Source organism: Pleurodeles waltl, chromosome 8 (assembly GCF_031143425.1).
Source record: "Pleurodeles waltl isolate 20211129_DDA chromosome 8, aPleWal1.hap1.20221129, whole genome shotgun sequence".
NCBI lineage: Eukaryota > Metazoa > Chordata > Amphibia > Caudata > Salamandridae > Pleurodeles > Pleurodeles waltl.
This window is the reverse complement of record NC_090447.1, coordinates 1366960115-1366982394: the sequence shown is the minus strand read 5'-3', so window position 1 is coordinate 1366982394 and position 22280 is coordinate 1366960115. Positions and strand designations below refer to the sequence as shown.

The following is a 22280-nucleotide window of genomic DNA, read 5'->3' as shown; positions in this document are numbered from 1 at the left end:
CAGGTCTCAGTCTTCCTTGATGCTTCTGTCAAGGGGGGAGGAAAGAATCTGTTTTAATAGACATCATGATACCAGTTTCTAAATCTTTCATAATGTAAAATTGCTTGTGACTTAAAGTCCACCCATGGGCAAATGCACTCAAAGAAACAAAAGACACATCTATTTCCTTCTTAGTCAATATAGAACATCAGATATCCTCATCAGGGGCATATCTTCAGGAGTGGTGTTTGAGGTGTAAAACCCCCATAATATGGAATTTTTACATGCACACAGACAAAAACACACACATTTGTTTCCCTCTTTCTGTTTCGAAAGCCTTCAAAATGTTGGTTATTTTACAAAATAGTGTGTTTTTTCTCACTTAGAACCCCTTCCATTTGGAATTCATCTCTCTTTCCACTGCCCCTTAAGACCTTCCCATACACCCTGCTTGTTGTATAATGTATTTTAACATTTTATGACCGCATTATTGTTGGAAAATCTGAAGCTCGCCCCTCCCCCATTCTTACTGACCAAGCTACGCCCCTGATCCTCATTGAATAATGTTTTTCTAATAATTATATCCCACATTTCTACAGAGCTTCATCATCGCTCCTTTCTCTGTTGGCTTGTACAGGCAAATTTAGGGAGTACTAAATGAGCAATAGGAAGGAACTGTTTCTTCTTGGAGAAGATAAGCTCCACAAATTTCAGTTAGCACTTTTTGTCTGCTATGCTGATTTTTCTCTTGGAGTGTGGTCACCATACCTGGAGTTGTTGACCATTGCAGTGTGTTTCCAACACCATGCTGTTTCCTTCAAATGTATTTTATATTTTTGTTTCAAGTGTCATCTTATGAAATTGCATTAGGTAAATTATTATTCAGTACTCTAACTTTAGACAATTTCATCTGCTCCTGGTGTATGATTGTGCTTAGCTTAATTTTTTGAGAAGCTTTGTGATGGACACTTAGATGATACACGTGGGTCTTGTGATGTCCACCATTTTGTAGTGGTGATCTTTTTATTTATTGTTCTCTGTGTGTAGACAGTACATAATGGGTTGGCATCTTTCATTGCCATTGAGTGCAGGATTTGGTGACATAAACCGTGAGGCTAGAAGAGTCACATATTTCACGTATTTTTATGTTACACATCTAGTCTATTTTGGGGTAGTTAGGTTGAAAAAGGCATTCATTTAAAATTGTAAGTTAAATCCTGTACTTACTGTTTGATTGTTTTAGAAAAAAACGCAAGAAAAATAATTAATGAAGTAATTAAGAGTGTAAAATTTAAAAAAATTAAAAAAAAACACCCTTTGATTTATCAAAAAAATAATATCTGACTTAAAGGGGAGAGGTTGTTGTAGCTGTTCTATACGGATGTAACTGATAGCGGACATGATTTAAATATTATTTGTTTTATTCCAATAATAAAATGTTAAACAACGAAAGTCTCCGCTGAGCAATTTGTGGTTGTCATTATGCTGAGGAAACCCTAAGTTCTCATCAACTTTTGGAATGTATACACATCACAGGGACCTATACAATATTTCCTATATTTCTCGATGCCGGTTTTACTACCACTATCTTCGGTTGAGTAAAACGCCCAGACCTTGCGAAGTATAATAACTTAAGAAAACGAGATGTCCCCTTGTGAGATAGCAATAATTGCTCTGTCTGGTCCCCGTGGTCACTGTCGAAAACTTAAGCCCCTTTAATTGGATTGCTGCATCTTGTTAATGAGCCTGTGAAGGATTCCAATTAGTGGTTGTGGGTAAGGTTTTAAAGTGAGGGCTTTTCTCTAATAAACATGTCCATCATGGCAAGACGTGTAAATACCTTTAGGCGCCCATTTCTACTTCTTAAAATGGTATTAAGAGGGTCTTAAATGCGATTCTTTCAGTTTTGTAAAATCGCCACTCTCTTCCTTCAGAAGAGAGACCTTTACACTTTTGACTTAAATGTTGCATGTACCATGATGAGATATTTCTTACTGCAGAACTCTCTCTTGCCCTATCCTTTTCAGCTATTTATTTTGAATATATTTTATTATAATAGAGAGAAGGGGTCGGCTGGGACATTTACTATTATGGGAACAATGTGCCGAGCAAAATCTATTGAGGTTTACTTAAAAAGCATGATTGTGAAGAATGACTTTATATTAGTCTGGGTTTTATGGTTCAGAGAGGTGATGTCCCAAGGCCAGCCCTTCAGTATACTTTGTCCTGCATTATAACTTGGAAGGTAATCAGGAGTTACAGGCTGACATGAAATTACAGCTACTTGGCTAAAACTACACTTCATACTGACGGTGCCTCTTACCACCAGATATTTCTCCAGCACAGGTGTAAAAATGTGAAAAACGACGAAGGTACACAATGTGTGCTTGGTTGTGACGCAAATTTGAGCGGGAAAGAATTGGAGAAGGGGATGAGCTTTGACAGCGGCCCAAACGATGGAAGGATGAAGTGGGATGGACTGTTGAACTTGCAAAATGTTCTGTCCGCACTGGAGACACAAAGCTAAATCCCCTTCCTGTGTGTTCTAGTTTAGTGAGCTAAGAACCTACACCACCTCAGATAAACAGCATATCTCAAGCGTTCAGGAAAAAATATGTTAATTTAAAAATGCCAAGCAGACTTTTTAGGACTTTTCACGGCTCTGTAACTTGACCACAATTACATCTGCATTTAAGAGTACAGTGAATACACAACAGAAAATGTAAATGAAAGCTTTAGAAAGGTAAAAAGAATATTGCCTTACAGCCTACACAGTGCTAACACGGGAATGGTCTATCACTTGCCCAGTGCAAGGACACTCAAATGTAACCTAAACAACAAAACCAGCCCACACTTCTGCAAACTGCTGCCTCTTCGTACTAAATATAAGCCCTCTGCTTGAACTGTTCAAGGGGTAGGAATTTGCTGAGATAGATTAGAGCATCCAAAGTGTAGACATGAGACAGGAACTTTCAGCAGAGACGTCTCACGAGAGTCAATAAAAAGGAGGGCTTCTGTTTAGCTTTCCGAAACCAAAAATTAAACCATCAGAGGCTTAGACCGGAACAGAGCAGGTGAAACACGTGCCACAAAATCATTTTGAACAGTGCTTAATTTGAGCTGGTGATTATGGGGAGTCACCTGCACTCATTTTGAGGACTAGCATTGATTTTCCTCTGCAAACTTTGAGCCTTAGCAGGAGAGAGAAAAACACAACAGAGGGGAAGAAAGTGGAATAGAAAGAGGGAAAACAGTGACAGAGGGAGAAAGTATAAAACCTAGGCACATACTGGCCGCCCGATTTTAGACTGTTGGTGATATGGAGATGCATATAATATGGAGGCCACAATAGACTATGCTACAGTATTCCAGTCTACCCATCACCATGGCACCTGTTTTTCTGTGATCATTCCGGAGGCTTGGGAGGATTTCGGACACAGAGAGTGAGTTGTAAATTGGTTCTATGACCACAACTTTAATTTGTGCAATAAGGATTTACATTCAAATTGAAGTTGTTTCCAAATGTCTGAGCAATAAGGAAGCGGTTGAAAGGGAGCCAGGCGAAGGTCAGTTGAAAGGAGCTCCTCCTGTGGTTAGGGTTTAAGCCTTACTTGTCTTTAGACGGGGATAGCTTTCCTTCATGTAACAACATACATTAGTTGGGTATCCCGGAAGGCTTGCTCTTTTCTCCGTGTTAACCCTAAGGTGGATGTGTATTTATGTACCATCTGCACACATCTGGAGTTTTACTTGAGGTCTGTGTAGTACCTGATCCAAGAGAAGGAAGTAGATATTAAGGCATCTTGGTAGAGGGAGGAGCAAAATGGGGATCCATAGATATGCGAGACAGCAGAACCGATATGTATTTCTTCACCCTAATTGAGAAGGCACGAAAATGCCCATTCAAGGGCCCTTCCTTAAAAATGGAATCAGTTCTCGAGTCTGCTGTGCAGGATAATATGGTATTATGTTGCTGTAGGGCCAAGGAAGGGTTGGCCCGCTTGCTGGTCTCTCTTGGGTGTGAAAAAGAGAGCTCCTCGAGTGATTGCAAGCAGAGATTCTGCTTCCTGGGCATCCAGACTGGCAGTCATTCATTGTGAACCTGGACTCCACATACTCTCGCAATTATTTGGTTATTTATTTTTGCCAAGAGTTTATTGGAACTAGAAGATTTGAGATTATTTAATAAAGCCTTAGGGTCTGTTTAGGATTTCTTGAAGATGTGCACGCTGGCGGCGACCTTTACAGGATTCTGAAACTGACACTTAAGGCATTAATGAGGCTTGTGAGGCCAGCTGCAAGGAATGTTACTTTCGCCATGAAACAGCTCGGCAGGGCCCTACAAAGAGGTCGGAGGCTTTCCTTTTCTTACCCAGTTGCATCATTTCTTCCAACAAGGGGTTAAATAAGGGAAACGAGGAATGGAGAGGTTGGGAGCTTGGTGGTTCAAAATGGAGCATATTGAGCATAAATACACATATTAATAACGTAACAATGACTTGTTTTTTCTCACATTTCTAAACAATACCAGGCCAAAATAGGTTTCAAAATGTTACCATTACCCGATTTGGTGATACTAAATTGACTGGCCGCATAAGGGTGGAAAGCTGAGGGAGCCTTAATAGGATTTCAACATGTGGTTTGCAGAATATCTCATTTGCAGGGCCAGTTTACAGCTCACTGAGCCATCCTGAAGGCAATGCCAAACAAGCTGCAGAGCATTACTGAAGTGCCATCTTCATTCATAAATTATAACAAAGTGAGCGGGAAGTCACTGAGAGGGGAGCTACTGACAGCTCCAATTCTGTAATTTGGTTTTCATGTTGAAATACCTCACATTTGAAGAATTGGGGGACACATAGTTTACAAGGTGCCCGATAAAACAGTTAACTATTTCCAAGCTCACTGCGAAGTTAAAAAGAAGCCCTTTGCCAGGTGTCTTTATTGCCCACAATACCTTAATGTCTAGTCTATAAATATTAGGGCCACGTAATCACCGATATCTTAATTAAATTGATAATCATTATACAATTGCTGCATATTTGCTGACGTTGGTGACATTTGCTTAAATGCACATTTGGTACGGCAGTATCAGATCCGTGTGGTTTGCGGGCTTATTTTAAACGCGATTTTATATACGCAGGTGCACAGAGTGCGGTGTGGTATTAATTACCATAGTTGAGTGTGTGGAAGGGCCGTGACTCATGAGACGTGAAGCCTGAGCGGGTCTTAATCCCTGCCCCTCCCTCAGTAACTGTAATAAAGAACACATTACTCACTGCGGATCTGCATGTCACGCTAATGCCTTACCGATTTTGCATGTGGAGGTGTCATAAACACAGATATTTAACTTAGACATTTAAAAACGTGCATTAAACAGGCCTGTTTGTATTCTTCCATAAAGTCTTACAAAAGTGCACTTTATGCTACAATAAGCACGGTTTTCAGTATGCAATAACGTGAAATTGAACTTTAGCGCGCAGAAATAAACGGGCCAATTTACATTTATGCATACACTTGATCCAAATAACTTTGGTACAGTATTTCTGTACTGGACCACACATATTTTCACTGGGATTAACATTATTTAATAACCGTCCGGCGGCTTCTCCAGGGCCGAGTCATGTTGGGTCAATGAAATCATGTGAACGTTACATTTGTTTAAGTTTTATTGCCACGAATGGCCGCGTGAGGAGTGACAAGTATCCTTTGAGGTACCTGACAAGAGTGACAGACAATTTATGTGGCGTTCGCAGCCTATTGATCGGCACATCAGACTGTCAGATAAATGATGCTGTCATAATCCAGATGGACACTCATTCGAGCGTGTGTTATTGTGTCTGTGTCTGCTTCCAAGAGATAGGTTTTGATTCATGAAATCAGGTTAGAGAGATCTCCTTAGCTTGAAGGCAGAGTCAATTGAACAGTTTACTGGTAATGGCATATGACACGAATTCTTTTATCCTTGTTGTGGCTTCTTTTTAAACCGAGGTATTTTCAGATGCTTCAGAACCATCTGTATTTCTAAAAGAAAAATGTGCTATTTTCATGTCCTAAAGGGCACAATATTGCAGTGCAGAGCTTACAAGGGAGACCGCATAATGCAAAGAAGTCAAGTCATTAGTAACTGCATCTTGGACAACTATTTTGCAACGTCAGAACTGTAAATATAAAAAAAAAATCATCTAGGTATCAGTCCTCTAAAGAGTCCAAGATACGAATTATAATATTGATTTAGGCCACAAACATGATGGGCTCACGCTAACTCATGTTTGCTGGTGCGCAATTTACACACTTAGGGCCATATGTACGAACACATTTTCCCATAGACACAGAATGGGTAAAACCCTTTGCTACATCTGGCCCTTAATTTGCTGCCCAAATGTGATTGGGCCCCAGCGTTTCTATTTGGGCATCGTAGTGAAACTTAGGTGAACATGTGGCAACATGTATGTGTGCAAACTCACTCTGTAACCGTAAATGGATTTATTCACAGTTAAAATTGCACTTGTATTTTGCAATTTTATCATTGAACGGATCTCCTTACAGGGACATTGTTGGGATTTTATGGTGGGGACATCTATGGCATTTGCACGAAAATGTGCCAGTGGATATTTGCACCTATTTTTTATTGAGAGCTTAGGTACAAGTGATCAGAATTTCTCTTGCTTGCGTTGTGCACTGGGCATTAACACAGATTTCGTGCTGATGGTACCAGGTGTAATATGGGAATAATAATGGGCCCCATTATGAGTTTGGCAGTTGGAAAACTAAGTCTGCCAAACTCCCAACGGTGGCCGCTGCTTACGCGGCGACCTCCCCGCTGGAGCTATTATGGGTTTCCTGCTAGGTCGGTGGGCGGAAACCTAAGTTTCCGCCCACTGGCCTAGCGGGAAACAGGCTTCAGCTTCTTTGGCTTGTAATAGAGCCGGTGGCAATGCTGTTGCCTGCAGGCTGCATATATATATATATATATATATATATATATTTCGGAACAACGCATGCTGGAACCCACGCGTGCCTGAAAAACACAGTCAGAACAACAACCGCTTTGTTACCACTAATGCCTTTACCATGAATGCCTTATCAACGATTTTCCATTGTAAAGGCATTCCTGGTAAAGGCATGCGTGGAATGGCATGCATGGTTCCAGCATGCGACCCCCCCCGACCTCCCCCGCCCCTAAAACTACTGTGACACCCATCCCCACCCCTAAAACTACAGTGACTCCCCACCCTGCCCCTAAAACCTAAACTACCTCAACCCCCTACCCCGCCCCTAAAACAACCGCGACCCCTAATCTGGGCCCCAAAACCTAAAACTACCCCAACCCCCACTCCTCATAAAACTACGGCAAACCCTGCTCCTAAAACCTAAAAGTACCCCAACCCCTCACCCTCGCCCCTAAAACTATACACTGCCCCCCCACCCCACTCCTAAAACCTAACCTACCCAACCCACCATCCCCACCCCTGCCTCTAAAAATGAAAATTACCCCCAACCGGCCATAAAACTACCCCCCAATCCCAGCCCCACTTACCTGACCAAGTCCTTTTGGATCCAGAGTCTGTTTTTCTCTGCCTTAACCACACAAGTTTAATGTTCATACATGCCTGGTTAAGGTAGAGGAAAACAGGGTAGTTGTTCAGGAAAGCGTTGTTCCGCTTTCGTGTACAGCGAGTCTCGTTCCCGCGTTGTTATTCAGGCTGCTTCCCTACACCAGCACTTTTGCAAGGTTCATTGCTGTCCAAGGGGGGCCCTGCACTGCCCAAGCCGAGTGCATGGGCAGTGAAGGGGCCCCCCTGTGGCCCCCTGCACCAGGTCTCTGCCAGCCGTTTCATGGCTGTGCTACCGACATTGAACCGCTGGCAGAGAACAAGTTCCTAATCCACAGGGCAGCACTGCTTTCAGCCCTGTCCTGGCAGATTAGGATCTCTGCCACCGCCAGACCACCAGGATCCAAGATCCTGGCGGTTCAAACCCCAGGGTTGTTATGTGGCGATCGGACAGCCATCGCGAGTGTGGCGGTCTAGAGACTGCCACACTCGTAATAAGGCCCAATGTGTGTAAATGTGCTTAATTATTGTACACTAACCTTATTCCACCTTATTAGCATGGGTCGGTAAATGAAGTGTAAAGACACTTTGTACAATAACTAACATTAAATAATAATACTAGTGAACAGTGCTGGTCAAATTGATTTGTGGTCAATTTGTGTGTGGTCCTTCTGCATTCTGTTTCAGGAAACTCTTGGGCACAAGAAATACTAAACCAGCCCTTTCAGTTCTAACACAAATGCCACCTGGCTACATGGTGAATCTCTGAACTACTTACTAGTATCCACCCTCATACTGGCTCACACTTGTAAAATGCTAATGTGAGAAATGTACACCCCTTTATTCTGCCATAGAGCAGGCGTAAGACAGTGGTTATGCTTGAAGGCGATCCAGCAACTAAAGCAAGCAAAGTGCAAGACTGTCTGTCTAATATTTAGTGCAGGATTGTCAGAAACTCCCTTAAACTCAATGAGAATAAAACTTGTGCTCCCTATAAGACCCCACTAGTCTTATTAGAGCACTCTGCTTTCCCTGTAAAAGTAGTGAAGAACTTGAGAGCAAAAATTGATTCAGCACTAACATTATTGGATCACGTCAAAGCGGTGGTGAAATCTTGTCTTCAACAGTTAAATACTCGTCTTCAACAGTTAAATACTCTGAAGCAAGTGCTTTGTTCAGTCCAGCACAAAAAATTAAAATATTTTAAGGTCTTTATATCCGCATGGCTTGATTATTGCAATGCAGTCTGTCTGGATCTACCATCTTTCTTGATCAAGAAATTGTAGTTGTTTCAGAATGATGTTGCCAGATTAGCATCTGGCCTAAATCATAGGGACCACATTTCTCCGGTTTTAGCTTCTGGCCACTGGCTGCAGATGAAGGAGCGTATTCTTTTAAAGACCCTCTGCCTGCTACATAAAGCAATTTATTCTTCTTGGCAGTCACCACTCTAGCATTGCTCTACTTGTGCTTTGAGATCTGATACTCTTCATCATTTTGCATTGCCAAAATTATTTTTTCACTGTGGCAGTCGCCATATGGAACTTGCCTACTTTACATCTGCATTATCAATCAGACTGTCAGGAATTTAGAAAAACTGAAAACGGTGTTGTTCCCTCATAGATAGTAGCTAGAGGCAGTGGTGCATTTGTGTTATGGCGGTAATCTCTCATTCACCCCTGTGATGGCTTAAGAAGGGTGAAAGAACACCTTGTAAGTAATTAAATACAAAGTAAGATTATTGACCGAGGGAGTGTTGATGAGAATAAGGCTAGCACCATTACAGAAGGGCAGCAGCTATTGAGTTCCAAACATTATTCTTGTAATCCAACTTTGACTAAATCAAACACAGTGTACTGAGCCACAAGAAGTATATTTGCCTGGGCGTGGCATTGATATATTCCTGTTTGATATCCTGGATGCCTTAGAGGTGTGGGCTGTCCCTAACAACATCAAATCATCAGAAAGTACACATGCACCATTGACAGGCTAGGTTATTGCAAGATGCTGTCTCATAGGCAATGCAATGTTGCAAGTTGATGCTAACAATTTATGGAACATTGTCTCCATATATTGGATCTGGGAGCACAAACGGTATTTGTCAAGATGAAAGGTGTTTTTATAATACAACCTTCAGTTGGATGCATGTCCCATTCCATACTCTTTGGAGGGACAGTTGGGCTTCCTAGCAACTACCTGGTTTGTCTGGGTATTCTCCCTTTTACACCGGAGTATTGTTGAATAAATGGTGGAAAGGTCTGACAGCCTTTCTCTGTAATGAACTTTGAAATAATCTTGGTTCCTCACAGTGGGTATTAACTGTATACTCTTTATCTCCACTGACACTTGCATTGCCTATAGGTTAACCCATCATGAGTATCTAAGAAACTTGTGACAAATACTTTGAACACAGTTTGTTTGTGCCAGTTATTGACGTCACCATACAGCGTAGCAATGTTTAATATTGCAATCTTGTCAAGAGCTAACAACCTGCCTTAACATAACAACATAGTGGGAGCTCCAATGTCAACATGCAGAAGTGTCACTTTTGATAAGATAAATCACAAAACTGTGCAGGCCTACTACAGCAGTGGCATTTTTATTTTGCAGCAGTGCAGATCAGTGGCTACTGGGATTTGGTTTGCAGCTTTTATATCCTATTCATCATCATTAAACATCACTGAAATACACCAGTTCGTAGTGGTGGCACCACTAATCATCGAACCATTACAAGATCCTTCTTCTGCCAGAAAAGTGTATGTGTGCCATAAGGCACGGAGGAGGTAGTGTTATGTGAGAAATGAGTGCTAGTAGGGTGTAAACTCGATTAGAAACCAAGCCATGGATAACCTCTAAATACAGCAGGGGCAGGGTTAAAATGTGAAATAGTCAGCATTTATATGGCCGATTGTCATGATCAATTACTTCAATACATCCCATGGGTGTCACTTCACTACATGTCTACATATGCTGAACATGGAACCTAATTAATACATATGAACACGTGGAACATGTGGCTAACTTGTCAATTATCCTACCTGAAGCTTGGAGAATCTGGTCAGACGTTTAACTTGTCATCTATTGCAATTAAAGGTTTAGAGTATCGTCTTGTGGGTAAATTACCAGTCATCTCTAAAACTATTGCAAAGCTTGTTTCTGTGTATTTAGAAAGTTTGGAACAACGTATAGAGTGTTTGTGAACCCTTGAGCAGTTTTTGAGTGAGTGTGAGCCCTTCTCAAGCAATAGCCACAATCCTTGTCAGGGTGAACCATAAATGCTACTAAATTAACCTTTGTTTAACCCTCTGGTAGCTTGGAGCAAAATCAGTCAGATGTAATGCAGAGGCAATGTGAAAGTATTTATGTAGCACTCAAACAATAATAAAGTGAAAATACAACACAAGAAGAATTCCACACTAATTTAGAAAACTGCAGTAAAATTTAAAAAATCATTTGAAGCCCAAAATGACAAAATTCCAATCAGTAGAACTGGAGATATGCAGTTTCAAAGATGTAAGGGAAGTTTATCATCTAAAAGTAGAAAGTGCCACTCACAACTATCTGGTTGTGTGACAATGGGTGAAAGTCGTAAGTTCAGCAGGCCGCCGTGAAGCATGGGCTGGATATAGGGACCAGATTTGTCCTGTTGAAAAAGTTAAGTTGTAAAGTCGAGGGCGAAGAGTTCCATTTGTAGTGAAGGAGGCCATGGGGAGCAGGGAGTGTTTTGCAAATGATCGCCATTGAAGGGAGATGAGCATGCCAGGCATCATGATGGTTGTTGCTGTAGCATGAAGACCCTGTCAGTTATAATATACAGGTGTTTCTGGAGATTCCCATTAGTAGTAACCATGGGCTGTCAATGCTGTAGCACAAAGTGCAGATCTGGTGTTGCCAGTCATTGCTAGCGGTTGCTAAAGTGAAAGTGTGAAGAGTTGGGTTCAACAGAGGGTCACGTTGCGGTCAGTGCGGGCAAAAAGGTCTTGGTGCGAACAAGCCTGTACGTGGTCCCAAAGAGACCAAAACTTCAGGATTTGGCACTTTCCTCAAGGAGGAGCTCAACTTGTGCAACACCAAGGGTACAGGGCCTGAGAAGCACTTCTTGGAGATCAGGAACTCACTCCAGCTGAGACCAGCACAGCTCAGGCATGTTTAGTTGCAGGTACAGGAAGGTCCAGCTCAGCAGATAAGCTGGGTAGTTGCAAGGAGACTTAAGGAGCTTATTTCTCTGTCCTCGCAATCACTCTGTTGGGTCTGGGGTCAAGGAACAGGTCCAGTCTTCCTTGGCCTGAAGTAATTTGTGTGTGAGCTGACGGAGTCTCTTTGGAGTGAAAGTGTGATAGGTAACCGATCCGCCACCGTATCCAGTCAGGATAGCCCATCCTGCAAATACTCAGACCATTTATTGTATTACTGCTGGGAGGAATACACAAAGGCCATGTGACAGAAGTTGCAGGTACCAAATGGGTAGGGCAAGAAAATGCCAACTTTGTAAAAGGGTCACTTTCAGAATTGTGCATTGAAATCCAGCTTTCCCATTAAGGAGGGATTCAAATTGTAATTCTTTAGACGCCAACCATGATATTTCTATGTGTTCCCACACAAACTTTATCACTTCTTAAACGTAATAAGGTAACCCCATGTTCTCCAGAAAGAGAGGCAGGCCTTGCAGTAGTGAAAAACAAATGTTTCACTACCAGGACATGTAAAACTTAAAAGCACATGCCCAACTTTATGAAAAAGAAATACCTTATGGGCTGTTTAGGGCCTACCCTAGGGATGACTTATATATATTAAAAAGGAAGGTTTAAGCCTGGCAGAAAGGTTTATTTTACCAGGTCGCAATTGAAGTTTAAAATTGTATAAAGGCTGCAATAGCAGGCCTGGTACGTGTTGTAAAGGGGCTACTTAAGTGGGTGGCACGATAAGTGATTCTGGCCCACTATAATAGCATTTAATTTACAGTCATTGGGTACAAGTAGTACTACTTGAATGGGGACTTACAAGTAAATTGGTGGAAAACCATTTTTACCATGTTTAAAGGGGAGGGCTCAAACACGTTAGCACAGTTTAGCATTGGTAAAGTTCACACACTACTAAAAGCCTACAGACGCTCTTTCAGAAAACAGGATTGGTGAAGGCAAATAGTTTGGGGGGTGACCCTGCAGAGATGGCAGGTCCAAAAAAGCTGTAAATCAGGATACAGAAAAATAAAATGTAGGTTTATGGACTAGGCATATAAGATTTTCATAATTGTGTTGATATTGTTGAATCTTTTGACATTTTCTCATGTTAATTATCTGTTTTTTTCTGTGCATTTTAGAGGTTACTGTGTAAAGGGATGAAGTAAATGCCAATGCACCAGGTGCAGCAGCTAAATATTGCACACGGAACAAGCAAATGAACTTTATTACATCATGTGAAAAAGCAATGGCAGAGGTTGCTTATTCTCCTACATCACACCCAAGACATAAAATGGCCTCCCTCAACATATCAGAGTCTTCTTCTCACTTCTTGAGTTCTACAAGGAGATGAAGACCTGGCTCTTAGTATATAAGCACCTTGGGGAGCACACGCCTTCCCAATCACCTGGATACCTTTTTGGGTGATTAGTACACTATACAAATCAATATAGCATACCATAATAAACAGAACATAATTACACTTCATGTATACTTATGGAAACTGCTTCTTCACACTATTTAGTATTAGGGGAACCTAAATACTGGCCAACAAGACACCCATGTAATAGAGGATGCCATTTCAGTACCAGAGATCCTCAGTTTTTGGCATAGATTAAGTGTAAATGATTCCTCCTTGGCCCTTAGGGCATCACACGCAACTGCCATGGTTGTCTGTCTCAGGAGCAGGGCTATAGACCAAGTCACGGAGATGCATGTGGTCACAGGCCTACAAAAGGTCCTAGTCGTACTACAATGCAAAGGGTATTGTATTAAATTCCTGACCTTGTCAAAGTTGCCACACAAGAGAGGAAGCTACTCACCTATTTTATTTTTCTCTACAAGGGCATTTATCATGTTCACTTGTGTCAAATGAAAAACCAATTGTTATTGCTGGCAGACCTATCCATGTACACACAGGTCAAGAAAGGAAGGGAACTGGTTCCACTGCTGCTAGATACCCTGTGGAATCAAGGCCCTGTCTGAATTGCTCTGAAATTTTAGAAGGTGAGTAGAGGGAGGTGGGGGAGATGTTGCTGCAGCATTCATCCTGCACACAAACTAGATGTATCTGTGGCTGTTCTTCTCTGCCTGCCAACTGGCTCCGATATCAGTACTCACTGAGGCTTTTGTGGGGGACATAGAGCTCCAGTGTAGGCATAAATATGGAGCTTGCCACACCCTCCAGCAATCCCAATAAATCAGATCCTGCCAGTACTGAGATTTTATGAAAAAACAAATAATTACTACACACAACAGTGTTAATCTTCCACAGCAAAATAATCGACACAATCCCTTTGCAAAGCCATGTCTAGCACTTTGGGACAGTTTACCATAGTCCCTCCTGTCTAGGCCCACTCCCCATGTATTCAAATGACTTATTCATATGTGTGACAACTCTCCTACACATGCAACCCCCCTCTGCCTTAGGCTTCTGTTTACAAAGTCCACAATGAGTACCTTTAAGTTTCTTGCACAGTTCTCAAACACAGCACATCACTCATTTATCACCAAGCTTTAATGAGCCCCCGTTCCCCAGGCAGTAGCCATGTGTAACAGTCCCTTTTGATGCTCTGGCACATGTTCTAGTGACTTCAGTGCTGGGAACAAAGTGCAACAGCCTGGGATCGGGTAAAGTACCTATGGCAATGCTGAAACCTTACTTGGTGGTGGAGGACCCCTTCAGCAGGAGTCAGCAGTCCAGCGGGATCCTCCTTATTCTGCAAAATCCTCCTCCGCATGTATGCCTGGTGGTCAATGTAGGTAAGTAGCTGCAGGGCTCATTTGGCTCTATGGTGCACTCTCAGGGGGTCCTGGATGGTTGCCCTGGAGTTGAAGAGCCCTCCCTCCCCTGGCAGGCGGGGTGTCCCCATGAGTTCACTTGGTTCCTGCTACGACTGCCCCAACGACGCACCAAAGGCATCGGTCCCCGGTTGATTCTAATGGGTGCTGGCCCACAATGCACAAGCAAATTGTCCTTGGCACTCAACTCTCTGCTGCAGTTCCACAATGTCCAAACATCAGTCCTAATGGAGCTTTGGCATCACACCTCACTCCCAGTGATTCTCTTTCCCAGATCCCTGGTGGGCCACACTCTGGTTAGGCTCTTCTCCTCCTCACATGGCACACTGGTCTTGGCAGGCAGGCTGGTGCACCAGGGCAGAGTAACCTTGCTCAGCTGGGAGACCACCAGACCTTGATCCCTGGTACTGGTTGCAGTAACTTAAGTTGTGGTGTACTCATATCAGCTCTGAACAAGTGTGTTTCAGCTTCCACCTTTCTTTTTTAATTTTTCCAGACACAAATGTGATTTAGTGTCTGACCTGTTGAAATTTGTGTTCTGTGTTTCGGCATCTTTGAAGTGTCTACACCTCTGTTCTGTTCTTTGTCATGGGGCCTGTCTGCCCCAAAAGGGGATTCCCCAGAGCTGATGGACCCAGAACCCATGTCATGGATGCAGCAAAGGGGTGACACTTGGATGTCAGCCTCCAGCAACATATGCCTTCACAAAGTTTTGAAGAATTAAGCTTTCCATTTTTTATGATACTGTGTGCCTCCAGGGTGTACATTATAACTCCCACCATCTACCATAAACACTTTCCCCTCACCTCCCTGCATAGCACATTGCTGAATCACAAGATGCCTTTGTTGTGTTCAGAGAATACTCTGCCCCACTCCCAGTGTAGTTTCACCCCCGCATCTTCAGTCACAGGGATGTTGGCAATCAGCATTTCCTGTCTGGCTCTGCGGTCCACACCTCCATTTTCTAGGCTCTAGGATCCCCAAAATGAAATTAAAGGGCCTCCATGTTATGTACTTTCACAGGTACAAAGACATTGCACTCTTTTGCACACACCAATGTGTGTGCGCTTCACAGTGCAACATTCCTCTCATGTAGGCCATACGAGTTGCAAACAAGATGTAGAACTTTAACTGAGTGGGCAAGCAGGCTCCTCTCTTATGACATGGGAAACAGCACAGTCATTCTACTGTTTAAGAACTGGATATGCTGCCACCACTGTGCTCATATTCTCCAACTCTGGTTGAGGGCAGTAGCCCAACCCATTCTGAGGGAAGTGCTTTTTGATCCCATCTCAGTCTATCAATGAAGGCCTAGACAATGGCATGAAGGTGTGATCCATGCTTGTTGCTTGATAAGTTTTGTAACCATGGTTCCAGATCCACATGTAGGTGGGGTTCTCAGGGCTATGGTACACATCTGTTACCATGCAGGAGACCTGCCCATCTAAGCAATCATGTTCTCTGTTGTTCCTGTGCTGTGGTGAATGTTTACCATGAATTACACATTTGCAATAAATTTGTGTTCTCAATGTTGTATAAATATGCAGTGGTTTAATAGTTATTTGGGGAATTTCGCATTAACAAGCATTATGCAAAATTGCCAGAATTATGCCAGAGTAATTACCTTTTTTCCCAGGCCTATTATTTATTGTACATGGTATATAGGCACAGGTTATATATATTTTTATATTTTACATGGAAATGTGATGTGTATACATGTTAAATGATAATGTGATAAGGCACTGTCGTTGTTGAAATGAAACCCGGCGCTAATTCTTTATAGCAATCTTATAATTTTTGTTCTTAAAATATCAATGTTATGATTTTATATGTTTTGATCCTGATTGGTGACTGGAACATTCTGCTTGATGGCAGATGTTTAGTACCTGTTTATTTGGTAAATACAGAAAGCTTTTGTGTGGACAGCCAACTAGCATCCCGTAATGGGTGGCCCTGGGGGAAATTTCCTGTGTCTGTCTCAGATGCGTTTATCTCCTACTACCTGCCCCATCACCAGGCAGATGGTTGGCCAAGGCTTTGCAGATTTCTTCACAGGGTGCTGGTCTTTCACACCTCCTGTGCTAAATGCTCCCCTCACCATGTGAGAGGACTCCCATAGTGAGTGGAACATTTTCTTTTTTTCTTTTAAAAAAGAAAAGCTCACTTCAGGATTTTCTTTTTGAAAATAAAAACAGTTTGGTGCAAGGCTCCATCATGTTGTTGGAGCCATGCACCAAACTTCAAAAGCATAGACCCAGAACCACTGTGATAGCGGTTCCTGCCAAAGTTTAAAAAAAATGTTCACCTGCTTGGTAGTAATTTTGCAGTTTGTCTACCGTCACCTCCCTCAGGATGATGGAGTAACCTATTCTGTCTCCTGGGCAGAGAAACAGGCTGCCCAGCAACATATAAATTAGACTCTAAGGGGGTCATTATGACCCTGGCGGTAAAAATCGCCTCCTGCTGCGTCCGGCGCTGCGGCTACCAGCCGTCCGACAAATTATGACTGCAGCCAGATTTCCGCCAGAAGGGGGGAACCTGTGGAGGAGATGGGGGTGGGTGAGACCCCTATCAGAATTCCCTGTCACTGATAGTGCCTACCGCCATGGTTTTTGTGGCGATAAGGAAGCCACGAAAACAATGCCTGTAGGCGGGGTCATAATCCCGCAGGCAGGCAAGTGATGGCCGCCAAGCTGGAGATTGATGTCTCCGGCCCGACGGCCCTTACCGCCGTGGCGGTCGGTGTGGTACATTGCCGGTTTGGCATCAGCCAAACCGCCAATGTCATAATATGGACGAAAGTACTGCCAGCCTGTTGACAATACTTTTCTCAATATTAACGCCAAGGTCATAATGACTCACTGAGTCTTTTAATGTCTTACTGAATACCACACTTTAATTTTTTGCACTGAAAGGCATTTTTCTGATAGGTGTTAAATAATGTTGGACGCAACTACAACTTGAATAATGATGGCTGTCAGTCGTTATCTTAATGCACTTCACTGGAACAAACAGAGATCATTTTAAACTTAGTGCAGTTCTGAGAGGATCAGCTATTATTGCATGCTTAATTCTTCCTCAGAAGTGCCTTGTTTGAATCAAGAACACATTTGGAGTATTACTACCAGAATTTATTTATGGTATGAAAGAATGTAATCTATCTCTGGGCATTTTTGATTTAATATCCATTTCCAGGGTTTTGATGTGGCTGTTGAAGCTTGCACTGGCTCTGATGGGGCGAGACTAGTGCTCATAGTTGAATTAAGCCAACTGGATTGTCAAAGCCAGCTCTGCAGGTAGACACAGTTTGTAGCAGCAGCTTTCAGAAATGCATGCACTGATTTGGAATATGTGCTTTGGGAGGTTGTTGCATTGTGGGAGTTTCCTGCAAACCTCAGGAGGCTGTGCACTCACCTACTGTGCAAACGTCCCTGTGTTGCATTGATGGCTGCTGCCAATCAAAAATGTGGGATGGGGAGGTTGTCAGGGGGTGAGGGGTAAAAAAACAAAAACGTACCTACTGCTCTGGTCCTGGCTCTGGCTACCTAGGTGCTCCTCAACCTCCCGGCAGTCACTGGGGCACATAGCACAGGCTCCCAATCCAGATGCTGCTCTCATGCTATACCAAGCATGAGAGGAGTGCCAGAATTGGCCTGAGTGGGCTGGTCTGATGCTCGCTCAGGGATAGGGAGCCTGTGCCATTTCTCCACTTTTCTGTGCAACTGAGCTGGTTTGGAGAAATGTAAGTGCGCATGTCAGTTTGGCCGTCCTAGGATGGCCGGCCAAACTGGCATGCACACTTTAGAGTGGCCACCACTCCTCCCTATGGCTCGGCTCCGCCCTGCCCTAGATTCCATGGCTGTCAGAGAGACAGTGACAAGTAAAATGATAACATTACGGAGGAGCCGCACCTGCTGTGTTGTTAAGAAGCAGTGAGTCTCAACTATATGCAAAAAATGTTTTGTCCTGATTGACGTTTGGTTTTAATTGCTGTTGCTGGTTGTGAATGCTAGTGTGTATGGCTGAAAGTCTAATAGTGGAACTTTCATATACGGTGTCTTTGGCATCTCGGACATATAGATTCCAATTTTGCATTATAAGAATGAGGTTGAATATGCAAGCATGCCAGATCCTGTTGGCAGTGTAAGAGCTGTGCTGCTTTTTTTTAAATTTTTTTACAGCAAATGAAATGCACCAATGTGTTTTTTTCATTTTTTCAGTCTTAATGTATTTTTGCATGACATGCTTTGAACAACATGTAAGATTTCTGTAATTCCAAGATGTTTTGTTGCTGATTAGACATACCTTCTTATAAGGACTAGGCCAGTCTTTGAGACTTCGAGTCAGCCCAAACCCATGGCACTGCTTTCCCTATATAGAGGCATCCCACACACTAGATGTGTGCAGTGCACTCCAGCAGACACGCAGTCCATTGGTGTTTGAGAAATGAAAACATTTCACCTCATTAGTGCCTGCTTCAAGAGGTTTTTGATGCAAAGACAGTCTGTCTACCTTAGTAGCTCAGGCTTTGAGTCAACAACTAAGGATGTTTGCACTATGATGCCCCATGAACACAAGCAATGCAAAACAGCACAAGAATATGTTGGTGCTGAGAAAAAGGCACCTTTCCAGCACAAGATAACTTGTGCACTGGAAAGTAACTACCAAGGTGTTGCTTTTCTCCACTTTGTCACTTTGTGTCAGCTCATGTTTCAGTAAATGTGGGCCTTTCTGTGTAGTCTAGAGTGCACTACAAAGCACCTTGTTTTCTTTCCATCCTCCAAGATGACTGAAGCCAAACACTACTTCTTCTCCAGTGGCTATTTTAGGGCTCCGCCTCCCTCCAACTGCGGTCTTTTGCTCCTGGGCCCTCGTGGTGGGATGCAGTACTGAGATTCACCACACTTGGCATTACCGGTTAAGTGCAACTGTACACATTTCCTCTAGTAGCAAGGCTATGCACATAAAACGTATTTGTCAATTTTTGAAAAGCAAGATAACATGCATTTCCTAAAACAAGCTTATCATATCTCCCTCTAGTGTTGTCCAATTAAAGCGTTTTTCCTTGTGCATACTAAAAAGAAGTTAAACAGTTGCTTTAAGTAATTGGGAGTGTGGGTGTACCTGGTGGATCACTGATATATCTGTATTGAGAAATCTAAATGTTTACTCACAAATTTTAATCTTTTTTTTGTTTCAGAGATTACCTACAGCTGGGTGTTTAATGAGTTCCCGTCCTTTGTGGCAGAAGATAGTCGGCGCTTCATTTCCCAGGAGACAGGCAATCTTTACATCTCCAAAGCACTGGCATCTGATGTCGGCAGCTACATCTGTCTAGTTAAAAACACGATGACTAACACGCGAGTCATGAGCCCACCAACCCCATTAACACTGGGTAAAGATGGTGAGTGGAAGATGTTAAAACGGTGATTAAATTCTACGCATGATTACTCGCTCTTAAAGATTTCATCATATAAATAAATAAGAGTTGATGCTTTTCTCTTTGTCCCAGTTTTATTTATATAATTTTTTCCCAGTTTTATATTGTGCAACGTCATTAGAACGCTTTACAAAGGTACAAAGAGCACAATACATATTTTAGGCACGTGGAGGCCAAGTGATTTTCTAGTATTGCAGGATGTGGAGCTGAGCCCAGGATTTGAGCCCAGTTGCCCATTTCCATGGTTGGCAGCTAGGCCACAATAGTTCTTATGCGCTAAATTTTGTCCTGCCCTGCCACCAGTGCTGCCAGTTTTGAAGAGGGCTACGAGAATCTCCCATATTTCACAGATACTCACTGGCCCTGGGTTTGGGGCCCCTGAATGGTTGGGGGCCCATCCACACCTCAGGTACTGCAGGAGCCTGTGTTTGGCCTCTGTCTGCCACTGCATTCCTGGATTTTGTGGTAAACAGCAAGGCGTTCAGGGAGACCCCAAAGCCCATTTAATGTTTTTTTGTAAAGTTGATAGAGGGCACGTCAGGCAATGCGTCCATTTCATACGATAATGGCATTACTCCTAGTCCTACTCCCTCGCCTTCCTTTAAACCAATGAGGCCTCCCGCCTCCCTCTAGACCCTCCCTTCCCCTTTTAAACCCCCCCCCCCACCCCCACCACCTCCTGTACAAAAACCAAGCCCAAGAAGCAACTCAGACTGTCCGTACCGGGGGGGGGCGGGAGGGAACGTAAAGGAAGGCGAGGGAGTAGGACTAGGAGTAATGCCATTATCGTAAGAAATGGACACATTACCTCCCGTCCCTCCCTCGCCTTCCTTTAAACCAATGAGACACAGCAAGAACACACAGGAGACGGACACTGAGTTGCAAACAATTTATTAGAATGCACACATACCACCAAGATCCAATCCCCTTTCACCTCATAGAGGATAAGACCCGGTGACCCAACACCGACTCCAAACCACCCAAGTCCGCCAGACTATAATGCCGAACAAACGTGGAGGGAGAGGCCCAAGTGGCGGCCCTGCAAATCTCCACCACAGAAGTCCCCTGAAGCTCAGCCACCGTAGCCGCCACACCCCTGGTAGAACGGCCCTGAATCCCCGGATGGGGAACCACCCCTTTCAAGGAATATGCCAACAAAATCAAAGACCTAACCCACCGACTCAAAGACGCTGTGGAAGGCTTTTCCCCTTTACGGGCCGGACCGAAATTCACAAACAGCGAATCACCTTAACGGAAAGGAGCCACCACACTTAGATAATGCAACAAAGCCCTGCGCACATCCAAAGAATGTAAACAAACCTCCTCCACTGAGGAGGGATTCGGACAAAATGAAGGAAGGATGACCTCCTGGCGAGCATGAAAAGAAGAATTAACTTTCGGAACAAAAGAAGGTACCGGAACAAGAACCACCCGATCCTGAAAAACTTTACAAAAAGGAAAAGAACAGGCCAAGGCCCCCAATTCCCCTAAACGGCGGGCCGAAGTAATGGCCACCAAAAAGAATGTCTTCAAAGAAAGATGGTGTAAATCACATTCCCCCAGTGGTTCAAAAGGGGCAGCAGTTAATGCATCTAAAACCAAAGAAAGATCCCACGAAGGAAAAGAACGTACAGGGCGAGGAAACAAATTAAGAAGCCCCTGAAAAAATCTAGGCATCAAATGACCCTCATCCAGAAGATTACGCCACGGACCCCTAAACGCCTGAATAGCTGACCACTGCACCCACAGAGAAGCCACAGACAACCCCAATTGCGCACCATCCTGTAAGAACTGCATCACATCAAAGATAGACGCGCAGGTAGGAGCCAAGTCATGCTGTAAGCACCAAGAAGAAAAAACCTTCCACTGTCTATCATAGGAAAGCAAAGTGGAACGCCGCCTGGAAGCCAGCAAAGTAGAACTTAAAGCCACTGGTACCCCCAGACTCGTCAAACCTTGGCGTTCAACTTCCAGGCCGTCAAGTGTAACCTCCTCAACGACTCCATCGAGAGGCAGGGAAACTCCAGGGGCGACGGACAAAGAGGAAGAGGCCACATCCAGCCGGATGCCATCAGCCGCAGCAATGGAAACCAATTCGCCCTCGGCCAACGGGCGCAATCAAGACAACCCTGGCCCCCAGAAGCCGCACCCTCAACAGAAAAGACCGGATTAGCTGAAATGGCGGGAAAGCGTACAAAAGCCCCCTCGGCCAAGGACACGACATCCCGTCCACCTCCCAAGCCTGAGGACACCGAAACCGGGAGCAGAAGCGACCTAGCTTCGCATTTTCCGTGGACGCAAACACATCCAGCACTGGCAGACCCC

General features: G+C 43.6%; 1 protein-coding gene across 6 annotated transcripts in view; it reads left to right on the top strand.

Annotated features, from left to right (window-relative positions):
- CNTN5 (contactin 5) overlaps positions 1 to 22280 on the top strand; it is a 3179309-nt gene that overhangs the window by 2302861 nt on the left and 854168 nt on the right. For all 6 annotated transcript variants that reach the window (XM_069202389.1, XM_069202386.1, XM_069202392.1 and 3 more), the window contains one exon: positions 19716 to 19919. In XM_069202389.1, the coding sequence (XP_069058490.1) occupies positions 19716 to 19919 (204 nt within the window). The remainder of the gene's footprint in view (positions 1 to 19715; positions 19920 to 22280) is intronic.